General features: G+C 45.8%; 1 protein-coding gene across 6 annotated transcripts in view; it reads left to right on the forward strand.

Annotated features, from left to right (window-relative positions):
• Window positions 1-15,676, forward strand: part of LOC126443008 (amyloid beta A4 precursor protein-binding family B member 1-interacting protein-like) — a 536,811-nt gene that overhangs the window by 384,254 nt on the left and 136,881 nt on the right. For 2 of the 6 annotated variants that reach the window (XM_050090858.1, XM_050090856.1), the window contains exon 2: window positions 11,721-12,209. The exons of the other annotated variants lie outside the window; for them this stretch is intronic. In XM_050090858.1, coding sequence (XP_049946815.1) covers window positions 12,066-12,209 — 144 coding nt within the window. In that variant the 5' untranslated portion in view covers window positions 11,721-12,065. The remainder of the gene's footprint in view (window positions 1-11,720; window positions 12,210-15,676) is intronic. 6 annotated transcript variants of the gene reach the window in all.

A 15,676-nucleotide genomic window follows, 5' to 3' on the forward strand; every position in this document is an offset into this window, starting at 1 on the left:
TGGATTCCGTAGAAACACGGGAACACGTGAGGCAATACTGACCTTACGACTTATCTTAGAAGAAAGATTAAGGAAAGGCAAACCTACGTTTCTAGCATTTGTAGACTTAGAGAAAGCTTTTGACAATGTTGACTGGAATACTCTCTTTCAAATTCTAAAGATGGCAGGGGTAAAATACAGGGAGCGAAAGGCTATTTACAATTTGTACAGAAACCAGATGGCAGTTATAAGAGTCGAGGGACATGAAAGGGAAGCAGTGGTTGGGAAGGGAGTAAGACAGGGTTGTAGCCTCTCCCCGATGTTGTTCAATCTATATATTGAACAAGCAGTAAAGGAAACAAAAGAAAAATTCGGAGTAGGTATTAAAATTCATGGAGTAGAAATAAAAACTTTGAGGTTCGCCGATGACATTGTAATTCTGTCAGAGACAGCAAAGGACTTGGAAGAGCAGTTGAATGGAATGGACAGTGTCTTGAAAGGAGGATATAAGATGAACATCAACAAAAGCAAAACAAGGATAATGGAATGTAGTCTAATTAAGTCAGGTGATACTGAGGGAATTAGATTAGGAAATGAGGCACTTAAAGTAGTAAAGGAGTTCTGCTATTTGGGGAGCAAAATAACTGATGATGGTCGAAGTAGAGAGGATATAAAATGTAGGCTGGCAATGGCAAGGAAAGCGTTTCTGAAGAAGAGAAATTTGTTAACATCCAGTATTGATTTAAGTGTCAGGAAGTCATTTCTGAAAGTATTCGTATGGAGTGTAGCCATGTATGGAAGTGAAACATGGACGATAAATAGTTTGGACAAGAAGAGAATAGAAGCTTTCGAAATGTGGTGCTACAGAAGAATGCTGAAGATTAGATGGGTAGATCACATAACTAATGAGGAGGTATTGAATAGGATTGGGGAGAAAAGAAGTTTGTGGCACAACTTGACCAGAAGAAGGGATCGGTTGGTAGGACATGTTCTGAGGCATCAAGGGATCACCAATTTAGTATTGGAGGGGAGCGTGGAGGGTAAAAATCGTAGAGGGAGACCAAGAGATGAATACACTAAGCAGATTCAGAAGGATGTAGGTTGCAGTAGGTACTGGGAGATGAAAAAGCTTGCACAGGATAGAGTAGCATGGAGAGCTGCATCAAACCAGTCTCAGGACTGAAGACCACAACAACAACAACATATATTGTGAAAAGCAGTGGTCCCATAACACTCCCCTGTGGCACGCCAGAGGTTACTTTAACGTCTGTAGACGTCTCTCCATTGAGAACAACATGCTGTGTTCTGTTTGCTAAAAACTCTTCAATCCAGCCAGACACCTGGTCTGATTTTCCGTAGGCTCTTACTTTGTTTATCAGGCGACAGTGCGGAACTGTATCGAACGCCTTCCGGAAGTCAAGGAAAATGGCATCTACCTGGGAGCCTGTATCGAACAATTTCTGGGTCTCACGAACAAATAAAGCGAGTTGGGTCTCACACGATCGCTGTTTCCGGAATCCGTGTTGATTCCTACAGAGTAGATTGTGGGTTTCCATAAATGACATGATACGCGAGCAAAATACGACCCTTCTTGAAGACTGGGACTATCTGTGCTGTTTTCCAATCATTCGGAACCTTCCATTCCTGTAGAGACTTGGAGTACACGGCTGTTAGAAGGGGGGCAAGTTCTTTCGCGTACTCTGTGTAGAATCGAATTGGTATCCCGTCAGGTGCAGTGGACTTTCCTCTGTCGAGTGATTCCAGTAGCTTTTCTATTCCTTGGACACTTATTTAGATGTCAGCCATTTTTTCGTTTGTGCGAGGATTACATTTGTGCAAGTAGCTCGGGTATTGACTAGTGACGGACTGCGCAATTGAACACTTGCGTACAGGAGTTTGCGGACGCAAACCACGTCCACGTTGCAGGTTGAAGCCGAGCTCGCTCACGGCAGAGACGGCGTCACGACGTCGGCTGGGCCGACCGTCGTAATCATCGCGGAGAATTACGGTGATACTAGCAGTCGTCAGCCAGAGTAGGGCACTGCAATTCTAAATGAGTTGGTATTCCGCTAGCTCTTTGACTGGCGCTCTCTGAGTGTGTGTCCGTTCACGCAGAACTTCAATAGAGCCACTTGCGGGTTCAGTGTTGACTTTAAGTAGTTAGGAAATGGGGATGCATTGTGCCAATGGTAGGCTAGTTAGGTTATCGAGTGTATTGGATTGTCACGTTAGGCTAGAAATATTGCTCATCCTGTTCCGAATAAATCATAATTTGGTATCATATGCTGATCACCGCATTATTGATTTCGTAGCTAGCAATCACCATATTTTTGTTTAATAGTTAGAGTGCAATGATAACTTCGATGCAAATTATACTGGGGGCGTAACCGTGCGTTTAAACAGAGCCAACTTCAGTCATGATAGCAACTCGAGGTCTTCTGAGACTACCGATAGATATTTTTCAATATATCGATGACTTTACAATAAACCCCCGTCCGTTGCAAGCGTGCGAGGTAGAACTGGTAGAGCGAGACCGAGAGATGAATACAGTAAGCAGGTCCAGAGGGCTGTCGGTCGCAGTAGCTAGAGGCCCACGCAGGATAGAGTAGAACGGAGAACCGCGTCGGAATGGAGAACCCGACAACAACATTCGTACGTAGACCCGATCACTATCAAAATCGTGTCGCAGGTAGCTAAAGGAGCTCTGGTGAAACCTGCGGAAAAAAAAGTGCCGTGCAGGCAAGCGCGGAATCGCCTACTTGCAAAGTGTCTGCTGACTTTGGGCGCGGTGATGGATGTCGTCACCACGCATGTGCAGGCATATAAATGTTAAATGCGAGCGTTTCCGGGAACGGTGAAACAACGACTACGGGAGAAAAGCTTTCCTTTATTTGTTTTTGTTGAGCCGTAAAACGCGGCGGTCGTATTACTCTGTGTCGTGGTTGTGTTCGTCAGTCCAGAGACGGGTTGATCCACCTCTCGACGCTACTGCATCCTGTGCGGGACTCTCGGCCGGCTGTACTCGTTCCAGGTCTCCGCACACTTTCCTCCGTTACCAAACGGACGATTCGTCGACGCGTCCTCTGAAACGACCGCTCCCTGTAGAGGATCGGGAACTGACGACAGTGGGCGGTAGCGGGAAGTGAGTGTGTGGTGGGTGGCAGGGGGTACTTCCTCTTCCGTGACGTATTTGGCTCGCGCTTCCTGGTAACAACGCGTCGCTGGACTGCTGCAGGCGCCTCATCTATATCTACATCTACATGATTACTCTGCAATTCACATTTAAGTGCTTGGCAGAGGGTTCGTCGAACCACAATCATACTATCTCTCTCTACCATTCCACTCCCGAACAGCGCGCGGGAAAAAACGAACACCTGAACCTTTCTGTTCGAGCTCTGATTTCTGTTATTTTATTTTGATGATCATTCCTACCTATGTAGGTTGGGCTGGATAAAATTTATTCGCATTCCCAAGAGAAAGTCGGTGACTGAAATTTCGTAAATAGATCTCGCTGTGACGAAAAACGTCTTTGCTGTTATGACTTCCATCCCAATTCGCGTATCATATCTGCCACATTCTCTCCCCTGTTACGTGATAATACAAAACGAGCTGCCCTTTTTTGCACCCTTTCGATGTCCTCCGTCAATCGCACCTGGTAAGGATCGCACACCGCGCAGCAATATTCTAACAGAGGACGAACGAGTGTAGTGTAAGCTGTCTCTTTAGTGGACATGTTGCATCTTCCAAGTGTCCTGCCAATGAAACGCAACCTTTGGCTCGCCTTCCCCATATTATCATCTATGTCGTCTTTCCAACTGAGCCGGCCGAAGTGGCCGTGCGGTTAAAGGCGCTGCAGTCTGGAACCGCAAGACCGCTACGGTCGCAGGTTCGAATCCTGCCTCGGGCATGGATGTTTGTGATGTCCTTAGGTTAGTTAGGTTTAACTAGTTCTAAGTTCTAGGGGACTAATGACCTCAGCAGTTGAGTCCCATAGTGCTCAGAGCCATTTGAACCATTTTTCCAACTGAAGTTGCTCGTAATTTCAACACCCAGGTACTTAGTTGAATTGACAGCTTCGAGAATTTTACTATTTATCGAGTAATCGAATTCCAACGCATTTCTTTTGGAACTCGTGTGCATCACGTCACACTTTTCGTTATTTAGCGTCAACTGCCGCCTGCCACACCGTACAGCAATCTTTTCTAAATCGCTTTGCAACTGATACTGGTTTTCGGATGACCTTACTAGACGGTAGATTACAGCATCTGCGAACAACCTAAGAGAACTGCTCAGATTGTCACCCAGGTCATTTCTATAGATCAGGAACAGCAGAGGTCCCAGGACGCTTCCCTGGGGAACACCTGATATCACTTCAGTTTTACTCGACGATTTGCCGTCTACTACTACGAACTGCGACCTTCCTGACAGGAAATCACAAATCCAGTCGCACAACTGAGACGATACCCCGTAGGCCCGCAGGTTGATTAGAAGTCGCTTGTGAGGAACGGTGTCAAAAGCTTTCCGGAAATCTAGGAATACGGAATCAACTTGAGATCCCCTGTCGATAGCGGCCATTACTTCGTGCGAATAAAGAGCTAGCTGCGTTGCACATGGAGGATGTTTTCTGAAACCGTGCTGATTACGTATCAATAGATCGTTCCCTTCGAGGTGATTCATAATGTTTGAATACAGTATATCCTCCAAAACCCTACTGCAGACGGACGTAAATGATACAGGTCTGTAGTTCAGTGCATTACTCGTACTACCCTTCTTAAACACTGGTGCGACCTGCGCAATTTTCCAGTCTGTAGGTACAGATCTAGCGGTGAGCGAGCGGTTCTATGTGATTGCTGAGTAGGGAGCTATTGTATCAGCGTAATCTGAAAGGAACCTAATCGGTATACAATCTGGACCTGAAGACTTGCCCGCATCAAGCGATTTGAGTTGCTTCGAAACCCCTAAGGTATCTACTTCTAAGAAACTCATGCTAGCACCTGTTCGTGTTTCAAATTCTGGAATATTCCATTCGTGTTCCCTGGTGAAGGAATTTCGAGAAACTGCGTTCAATAACTCCGCTCTAGCGGCCCAGTCGTCGGTAACAGTACCATCGGCACTGCGCAGCGGAGGCATTGACTGCGTCTTGCCGCTTGTGTACTTTACATACGACCAGAATTTCTTCGGATTTTCTACCAAATTTCGAGACAATGTTTCGTTGTGGAACCTATTAAAGGCATCTCGCATTGAAGTCCGTGCCAAATTTCGCGCGTCTGTAAATTTTAGCCAATCTTCGGGATTTCGCGTTCTTCTGAACTTCGCATGCTTTTTCCGTTGCCTCTGCAACAGCGTTCGGACCTGTTTTGTGTACCATGGGGGATCAGTTCCATCTCGTAACAATTTATGAGGTATGAATCTCTCAATTGCTGTTGCTACTGTATCTTTGAATTTGAGCCACATCTCGTCTACATTTGCGTAGTCAGTTGGGAAGGAATGGAGACTGTCTCTTAGGAAGGCTTCTAGTGACACTTTATCCGCTTTTTTAAATAAAATTATTTTGCGTTTTGTTTCTGGTGGATTTGGAAGAAACGGTATTGAGCCTAGCTACAAAGACCTTGCGATCACTAATCCCTGTATCAGTCACGATGCTCTCTACTAGCTCTGGATTGTTTGTGGCTAAGAGGTGAAGTGTGTTTTCACAACCATTTACAATTCGCGTGGGTTCGTGGACTAGTGTCGGAGTCGATGTGTGCAGGCTCCACTGCCTCACCCCGTCACGCACCACGCCTACAAACTCTTTCGCTGCCGCAGACGAACCGTTCGCACTGCGTCCTACTTCCGCGGCTGTGTTGCTGGCCCCCTCCTCACAAGGGAACCTCCCCATCGCACCCCCCCCCCCCTCTCTCACATTTAGTTACAAGTTAGCACAGTGGATAGGCCTCGAAAAACTGAACACAGATCAATCGAGAAAACAGGAAGAAGTTGTGTGCAACTATGAAAAAAATAAGCAAAATATACAAACCGAGTAGTCCATGCGCAAGATAGCCAACATCAAGGGGGGTGTGGGCTCAGGAGCGCCGTGGTGCCGTGGTTAGCGTGAGCAGCTGCGGAATGAGAGGCCCTCGGTTCAAGTCTTACCTCGAGTGAAAAGTTTACTTTTTTATTTTCAGACAATTATCAAAGTTGAGGTACTCACACATAATCAACTTCGCTCTTCAAAATTCCAGGACATGTTCACATTTGCTTGGACATTTGCGGGATTTGACGGTCTACACACGGAAAAATTTGAAAACGTTAAAAACATATGTTTTGACAGAGCACAGGGAAAACTGTTTTGTTGCATTCATTTGTTGCAGTTTATGTGACACACACTTATGTTTTCATCGCTTTTGGGACTGATTATCACATCCACAAGAAAACCTAAATCGGGCAAGGTAGGAGAATCTTTTTACCCATTCGCCAGGTGTGCAAGTTAGGTGGGTCGACAACATATTCCTGTCATGTGACGCACATGCCGTCACCAGTGTGGTATATAATATATCAGACGTGTTTTCCTGTGGAGGAATCGGTTGACCTATGACCTTGCGATCAAATGTTTTCGGTTCCCATTGGAGAGGCACGTCCTTTCGTCTACTAATCGCACGGTTTTGCGGTGCGGTCGCAAAACACAGACACTAAACTTATTACAGTGTTCAAAGACGTCAATAAACGAACGGACAGATCATAAGTTTGCGAAAATAAAGTAAACTTTTCACTCGAGGGAAGACGAACCGAGCACCCCTCGTTCCGCAGCTGTTCACGCTAAACACGGGACTACTCAGTTTGTATATTTTGCTTATTTTTTTCATAGTTCCACACAACTTCTTCCTGTTTTCTCGATTGATCTGTGTCCAGTTTTTCAAGCCCTATCCGCTGTGCCAACTCATAACTAAATGTGAGGGGGGTGCGATGGGGAGGTTCCCTTGTTAGAGGTGGCGTTCCGGCCGACGTGTAATACCTGTCACGCGACTTTTCGAAAACTATTGCTTGAAAGAATTAGATTTTCCGAAACGTTAATCTCATACTTTAACTCCATAAAGAAGTGAATTTCTTCTCGTTATACCTCATAGTTACTGCTTTGCATGAAGATAACTAAAACGTGACGCTAAATTTTAATGATTTTGCAGTCGTAAAAAGGCATTGCACGAACTTTGCGAGCGGTTCATTGTAGCTCAGACATTTCCCCAATGAAATGTAGACAAGATGTGGAAATTCTGTTTAAAGTGGAAAGCAGAACGGTATCTCACCGCGATACCGAGTTACAGGGTTTTATGCGTGAGGCGCACATGCACGTTCCTTCGCGTCGCGAATGGTGCGCTCATGAGGACCTCGTATGTGTCGTAAACGGTTCGAGATATCTGGACGAGGTTACATTCAAATGGCAGCAGGCAGCGAGGCACTTACGTTGTGTTACTCTTGGATGCATTATGGGAGAGACAGTGATCAATGTCAAACAACTATTTACTATTAAAAACAGTCATGATCACGATTTATTTATAAAGGGGACCGTCTGACGTTGACAGTCTTCGCCGTTCCACTTCCGCGACAACTTCGTTGGAAAGAAGCGTGCTGCCACATCTTTGCACTGGCGTTAGTCGTCACCATGGCAACCACTAGTTCGCCTCTCGACTTTACAGCAACTTCAGTGGAAAGGAGAAGCTTGCTGCCTCATCTGTGGAACTGCGTCCAACTTCACCATGGCAACCAGTGTTTCCAAATGGTTCACTAACAGGCCTTCAGAGGGCAACCCGTGTACTGCCAAACCGAAGTTCATTTATCCTACATATTTAAATATTTATAACGCTTCTTAATTGACAATAGTTGTTTAATAAGCTAAGTGTATTTATTTTGAATTCTTGACAATGTTCTTTTAAATTGTAATTCGACTTATGACTCATTGGTTAGTAGTGACATCATGCCGTCATAAGTGGGCGGAGCCTCCATTATATATATAGTAGGACGTGCACTGGTTTCTCCAGTAGTGATTCTCCAACAGAAAGAGGCTGCTACTCAATGGCAATTTATCGTTTTATAGCTTTGTATTTTCAGTAATGTATGTAGCCCTCTAATTGAAGCTCTGTATACAACTTGTAGGTCTGAAGATGACGACAGTAGTGGTCGAAACCGGTCACCTTGATAAATAAATCGTGATGAAGACTGTTTTTAATAGTAAATACTTGCGTTGTACGATGAGTTCTCGAAGCCCAGTGCGAGGTGGGTCGGTCACGAGCCGTAGAGACGTCCGTAGCACGTGTGTGTGTGTGTGTGTGTGTACACGTCCACAACAGGGAAAGGGTTCGTACAGGCCGACAGACGTTCCCACGTTGTTCGCGGATATCTCCCGCGGAGTTTGGAAGATAATTGACCCCTGGTCTCCACTGGCTGCTTGCACAGTAATCGCGTTCCGTTAGACTTCTCACCGCCTTTACTCCCGTGTCTCTGTTTGCACTGGAAATACCCGCACTTCCTCGTAGTCGGTTTTGATGCGAAGAGCCTTATCGGTTTATGATCGCAATAGTACTACGGAATACGAATTTTCAACATTGCACAAGGTTAAATGTCAGAGAGAGAGAGAGAGAGAGAGAGAGAGAGAGAGAGAGAGAGATAGGGGGGGGGGGGGGTGAGAAGGAAAGTTCGACAGGGAGGATTGAGAAGTATATTTGCATCTAATTCGCCGGGCTCGCTAGTGTACAAAGTAGAGCTTAGTGTCTGTGAGGAGTGAGTTTGATCTATGTTGTGGACCTGCCACGGTATGCTGACGAACAAAATGTTGACAATGGTGTTCTGCACAGTAGGCACATTGAAACTTCCTGGCAGATTAAAAGCGTGTGCCGGACCGAGACTCGAACTCGGGACCTTTGGGTTTTGCGGGCTGCAAGTGCTCTACCACCTGAGCTACCCGAGCACGACTCACGCCCCGTCCTCACAGCTTTACTTCCGCCAGTACCTCGTCTCCTACCTTCCAAACTTGGTCTCGGGTAGTTCAGTCGGTACAGCACTTGCCCGCGAAAGGCAAAGGTCCTGAGTTCGAGTCTCGGTCCGGCACACAGTTTTAATCTGCCAGGAAGTTTCATATCAGCGCACACTCCGCTGTATAGCGAAAATTTCATTCTAGTATGCACATTACTGCTGAAACTGCGGCTACGACGTCCTGATGTAAGTAGTAGTGTCTCGTAAGTAGTAGCAGAGACTAGCTGTCCCGAGGTCACTTAGCTGTCACTCTGTCCGTTGTTCCCCTCCGGTTACAGTGCGTGGTGACAGTACGTAGTAAGTACCCCCCTGCCACGCGCTTGCCGGCGGCTGGACAGCGAGATGCGCCGTGGAAGGCCAGAAATAGAAACGTGCGGCAGACAGCACAAAGGCGGCGGCACGCCCCCACACGCACGCACGCACGCACGCACGCGCTTCCAGGAACCGCCGCCTTGTGCGTGCGCCGTGCCGCCTGCCTCTTCCCTTACTTCCCAGTTCGGCACTCCCTCACCTGCTCGGCTCTCCTCAACATGAGGCGTCTACTGCCCGGTGCTTTTCTTTCTTATAAAATAACACACCCTGTGGCCGGACACGATTTTCCCGTACTGCTCATAAACAGCTCACTGGATGCAAAACACTAACACGAATGGAACAACGGGAAAACTGGTACAAGCCGACGCCAGGGGCCATCTGTTTGCATTCCGGAGAAATGCTTGAACACGCGACGCAGTACTGACCCTACGACTTACAAGACGGGTCAATGAAAGGCAAACCTCCGTTTATACCATTTGGAGACCTAGAGCAGCCTTTTGACGATGTCGATTGGAATACTCTCTTTCAAATTCTGAAGGTGGCAGGGGTAAAATACAGGGAGCGAAAGGCTACTTACAATTTGTACAGAAACCAGACGGCAGTTGGACTAGTTGAGGGACACGAAAGGGAGGCGGCGATGGAGCGGCGAATCAGACAGGGTCCCAGCCTATCCCCGATGGTATTCACTCCGTGCATTGAACAGGCAGTCAGGGGAACCAAAGAAAAATTTGGAGTAGGAATTAAAGTCTACGGGGAAAAAATAAAAACTTTGATCTACGCCGATAACATTGTAATTCTGTCAGAGACAGCAAAGGAGTTGGAAGAGCAGTTGAACGGAATGGACAGTGTCTTGAAGGGAGGATATAAGATGAACATCAACAAAAGCAAAACGAGGATAATGGAATGTAGTCGAATTAAGTGGGGTGATGCTGACGGAATTACATTAGGCAATGAGACAGAAAGTAGTAAAGGAGTTTTCTATTTGGGGAGCAAAATAACTGATGATGGTCGAAGTAGAGAGGATATAAAGTGTAGACTGGGAATGCCAAGGAAAGCGTTTCTGAAGAAGAGAAATTTGTTAACCTCGAGTATAGATTTAAGTGTCAGGAAGTCATTTCTGAAAGTATTTGTATGGAGTGTAGCCATGTATGGAAGTGAAACGTGGACGATAAATAGTTTGGACGGGAAGAGAATAGAAGCTTTCGAAATGCGGTGCTACAGAAGAATGCTGAAGATTAGATTGGTAGATCACGTAACTAATGAGGAGGTATTGAATAGAATTGGGGAGAAGAGGAGTTTGTGGCACAACTTGAGAAGAAGGGACCGGTTGGTAGGACATGTTCTGAGACATCGAGGGATCACAAATTTAGCATTGGAGGGCAGCGTGGAGGGTAAAAATCGTAGAGGGAGACCAAGAGATGAATACACTAAGCAGATTCAGAAGGATGTAGGTTGCAGTAGGTACTGGGAGATGAAGCAGCTTGCACAGGATAGGGTAGCATGGAGAGCTGCATCAAACCAGTCTCAGGACTGAAGACCACAACAACAACAACAACAACAACAACTCCAGACATTGTGTTGAAGTGTTGTGCCGTACACGCTTTAGGTCGACTGTGGGAAATCGCGACATCCACCTCGCACACAGCTTCTAAATGGCGGATTGTCCGATCAGGATATTACGCACTCGCTCAGTTCACGTGCCTACAGACTCGGCAGTCTCCTGTATTTTTTATTCGGGTGTCTCGCATTACCGCATCACGGATTTTGTCAGTGGTTACGATTGTGTTCACCACAGTTGAACAGACGGAGCGTGTTCAGTCTTCGGTGCTCGTCCGTCCGCTTTTGAATTCATTAACGCAGACGTAAATGGTTTCAGCGATGGTTCAGAGCCCGCGTGACTTCATCCAGTTCTGTTTTGATCCGTGCGCCAGTCCAACTCTTCAAATGAAAATGTTGAATGACAGCACGAAAATTGGTGTTCTCGGATTCGCAGTCGGCACACAAACTGACCTGCTTAGACGGTTGTCAACAGTAAACTGTCGGCTGTACGCTGTCCAAATTCTTTATACGATTCTTGCAATAGTCAACCGTCACGACGCAGGAAAAATGTTTCATTCTTTCGTGGAAATTTACCAGACTTACCAAACAAACTTCGGAAATTGTGCGGTTCTTTGTTCGCAAGTTGTTTCTCTTCACCGCTCCCTTCCTGCATTCCCCCTCTGCCGTGTGTGTGTGTGTGTGTGTGTGTGTGTGTGTGTGTGTGTGTGTGCCAGACAGACAGAGAGAGAGAGAGAGAGAGAGAGAAAATCACGATCATGAAATGATCGGCTTGTAGTCGCTTAAGGCTAAGGCGAAGAAAATAACATCGATTATACACATTCCATAGGGGTGTTCTGCTAATAGGCTGGGATTGCTTCCATCGGCAGGTACAGGTGTGACGTAACGCAGAGCGACTTGGCGGCTATCGGTGGAAGTTAGAGCAGCGGGCGGCGTTTCTGCATTTGCTCGACATCGGCAGGGAGCAGAGTCAGAGGCGAGGAGCTGTCGCAGCGGAAACAAGCGACAGGCGCGGCTGCGGTCAACGTTGACGATGACAAAGTGCGCGTGAGCCAGCCTCGGCGACGGCGCGGAGCGAAGTGCGTGCGTCCGGCCGGCACGCGCACGCATTGTGCGTGCGGCAGACAGATAGGGGAGAACGTGAGTGGCGAGGAAACGATAAACGGCAGTGAAGAACAAGAGGAGGAAGCAGCGCGCGTGCGCAGAGCGGCCGCATGGCGGCGCTGGCGTGCCGCTGGCGGGGAGCGGGTGGAGGGGGAACGGCCAATGGCGGCGCACAGCCGCGCCCCCACCACCGCGACGAGCGCGGCGCCTTCCGAGACGGCGACGTGGAAGACGAGGACGACGACGAAGGAATGGTTCGTAAACCGAGCTTCTTTGTCCTTGTAGGACGCCACACTGCAGTGGACTTGCTGTAATTTTTTGTATTTATTGTGCCGCAAACCGGGTATACTTTGACCGATTTTCAAGTCCAAAGGCGATTACCGTGACTGTTTCTTAGCGTCTGATATTTGTGGCAGTGGACATAGGGGCTTGTATAAGAACATTACATCCCAAATAGTACAATACATTTTGTAAATTGCAGAGGAAGTAATGAAAAGAAATTGTAGGTTGTCAAGTTAGCACCGATATATTGACTGCCCTATAATTTCGACATATCTGTCAACTACCATTCCATTTGTGGTCGATATTTCAAAAACACAATCAAATTTTACCACCTAGAAATAAATACATAAACTTAAAAGTTTTCTTGAGTCATGTTGTAAGCCTCATAAAAGAAGAAAAAAAGCATGTTATGGTACCTTACATAAATTACAACATTCTGATCGACCAACGAAATCTTTAAGTATAATGAAAGGTTTTTAGGATATAGTACCACACACATAGCTCCAAATTTAGTTCAGCATTATAGGCCTACCTTCAGTTTGATCTATCGTAAACCTAAATCCTCGTTTCAAAACATCCGGTGCAGTTAAAACAAAGGTTATAGTACTTCCTGGCAGATTAAAAGTGTTTGCGGGACCGACACTCGAACTCGGGGCCGAGTATAAAACAGCTTGTAACGTCTGATTACTTTACAAGTGAGTAAATGTGTTAAACATTTGAAATTGTAATGAAAGTTTCTTGCAGCTCACCAACAAGAAGTACGAACTTGGAACTCACGACTCAACCCCCGCAGTATCAAAGGCTTAATGCCGACCTTCTGAAAATATTGTTGTCATGTCACGTACTTTACAGTCTAAAGTTTTGAAAAAAAAGTATCTAGTGTTTTTTAATCATTTCTTGTACCAGATTCGGCAGTTCTTTTGTATTTTCGGTAAAACGTAACACAGAAGTCTTAGTAGTGAATGTGACTTTCCACAACAAATCTCATGTTCGTATTTCTAAGTTCAGGATCCTTCTTACACATGTGTATACGTTTTAAAAGTATGTTGTTGTTGTGGTCTTAGGTCCTGAGACAGGTTTGATGCAGCTCTCAATGCTACTCTATCCTGTGCAAGCTTTTTCATCTCCACGTACCTACTGCAACCAACATCCTTCTGAATCTGCTTAGTGTATTCATCTCTTGGTCTCCCTCTGCGATTTTTACCCTCCACGGTGCCTTCCAATACTAAATTGGTGATCCGTTGATGTCTCAGAACATGTCCTACCAACCGATCCCTTCTTCTTGCCAAGTTGTGCCACAAACTTCTCTTCTCCCCAATTCTATTCAATACTTCCTCATTAGTTATGTGATCTACCCATCTAATCTTCAGCATTCTTCTGTAGCACCACATTTCGAAAGCTTCTATTCCCTTCTTGTCCAAAATATTTATCATCCATGTTTCACTTCCATACATGGTTACACTCCATACAAATACTTTCAGAAACGACTTCCTGACGCTTAAATCTATACTCGATGATAACAAATTTCTCTTCTTCAGAAACGCTTTCCTTGCCATTGCCAGTCTACATTTTATATCCTCTCTACTTCGTCCATCATCAGTTATTTTGCTCTCCATATAGCAAAACTCCTTTACTACTTTAAGCTTCTCATTTTGTAATCTAATTCCCTCAGCATCACCCCACTTAATTTGACTACATTCCATTATCCTCGTTTTGCTTTTGTTGATGTTCATCTTATATCCTCCTTTCAAGACACTGTTCATTCCGTTCAACTGCTCTTCCAAGTCCTTTGCTGTCTCTGACAGAATTACAATGTCATCGGCGAACCTGAAAGTTTTTATTTCTTCTCCATGGATTGTAATACCTACTCCGAATTTTTCTTTTGTTTCCAGAGCATTGATATCCTCTCACGACGCGTATGCGCTGTAGCGTAGGAGTTTTTTTGTAGGCCGCCGTGAGGTAATGTGCAAACTCCATAGGTCACAAATGCGGCATTGCTCGTCTCGACTTCCTGTGCGCTGCAGTGGTACGTTGTAAACAGTGACACTGTACTGAATAATACGAGGGCGGTTCAGAAAGTAACCTCCGATTGGTCACAGTGCGGGTTGTGGGGGGAGTAGCGACGCCATCTGTGCGTTCACGCACTCAACAGGTCAGTCCGCATCAAGCCGTGGTCGAGTGAACGTCGTACCTGCGCTGGTTTAGTTTTAGTGGCAGTTTGAAATGTGTGCTGCAATAGAAAACCCCGCCAAACGTGAAGTGCGTGCTGTCATAAGGTTTTTTACAGCCAAAGGATATTCTGCAGCAGCTATTCATCGTGAGCTTTGTGCCGTGTATGGACCAAGAGTTATGAGTGAAGGAGTTGTCCGTGAATGGGTACGTTTATTTAAAAGTGGACGAGAAAACGTTCATGATGAAGAGAGGAGTGGTAGACCATCATTGGTGACTGACGAACTCGTTCAGACAGTTGATGCAAAAGTTCGTGAAAATCGACGTTTCTCAATGTCGGAGTTGTCTACTGGTTTTCCACAGATTTCTAAGACTCTCTTGTACGAGATAGTGACAGCAAGATTGGGTTACCGTAAGTTCTGTGCCCAAAATTCTTACCGACCACCACAAAACTCAAAGAATGGCCTCTGCATTACACTTTCTGTCACGTTATGAGGACGAAGGAGAACCATTGTTAAACAGAATCGTGACCGGTGACGAAACCTGGATTAAGTACGTGAACCCTGAGACAAAAGAACAATCAAAGATGTGGGCACATTCAAATTCGCCTACCAAACCAAGAAAAGCCTCGCAAGATTTTTCTGCCAGAAAACTGATGGCAACGGTGTTTTGGGATGCAAAAGGGGTGTTGTTGGTTGAATTCATGGAACGTGGTACGACCTTTAATCAAGACGTGTACTGTGAAACAATAAAAAAGTTACGACGGGCTATACAGAACAAACGCCGTGGTATGCTGACTTCCGGTATCGTTTTTTTGCACTCTGCTCGCAGAACAATGGCCCTTCTTGAGTCCTTCAGGTGGGACGTTATCAACCATCCACCTTACAGCCCAGACCTGGCCCCAAGTGATTATCACCTCTTCATGCATTTGAAGAAATGGCTCGGGTCACAGCGGTTTGATGACGACGAAGAGCTCAAAGATGCGGTCACAGGCTGGCTCCAGGCACAAGCGGGTGATTTTTATGCAGAAGGAATTTCAAAGCTTGTGAAGAGATACGATAAGTGCCTCAATCGCTATGGAGACTATGTAGAAAAATAGTGCAAAGATGTAGTTGTAAGATGTATATATTAAAATATTTTTATTTAACTTGGTGTATTTTTTTAAATCAACCGGAGGTTACTTTCTGAACGGCCCTCGTACAAAAAAATAAATAAGGATGTGCATTAAATGTGGTCTTTGTCGGAAACCATTCGGCATAGGTTATACGCT

The sequence above is a fragment of the Schistocerca serialis genome, unplaced genomic scaffold (assembly GCF_023864345.2).
Source record: "Schistocerca serialis cubense isolate TAMUIC-IGC-003099 unplaced genomic scaffold, iqSchSeri2.2 HiC_scaffold_1420, whole genome shotgun sequence".
NCBI classification, from domain to species: Eukaryota; Metazoa; Arthropoda; class Insecta; order Orthoptera; family Acrididae; genus Schistocerca; species Schistocerca serialis.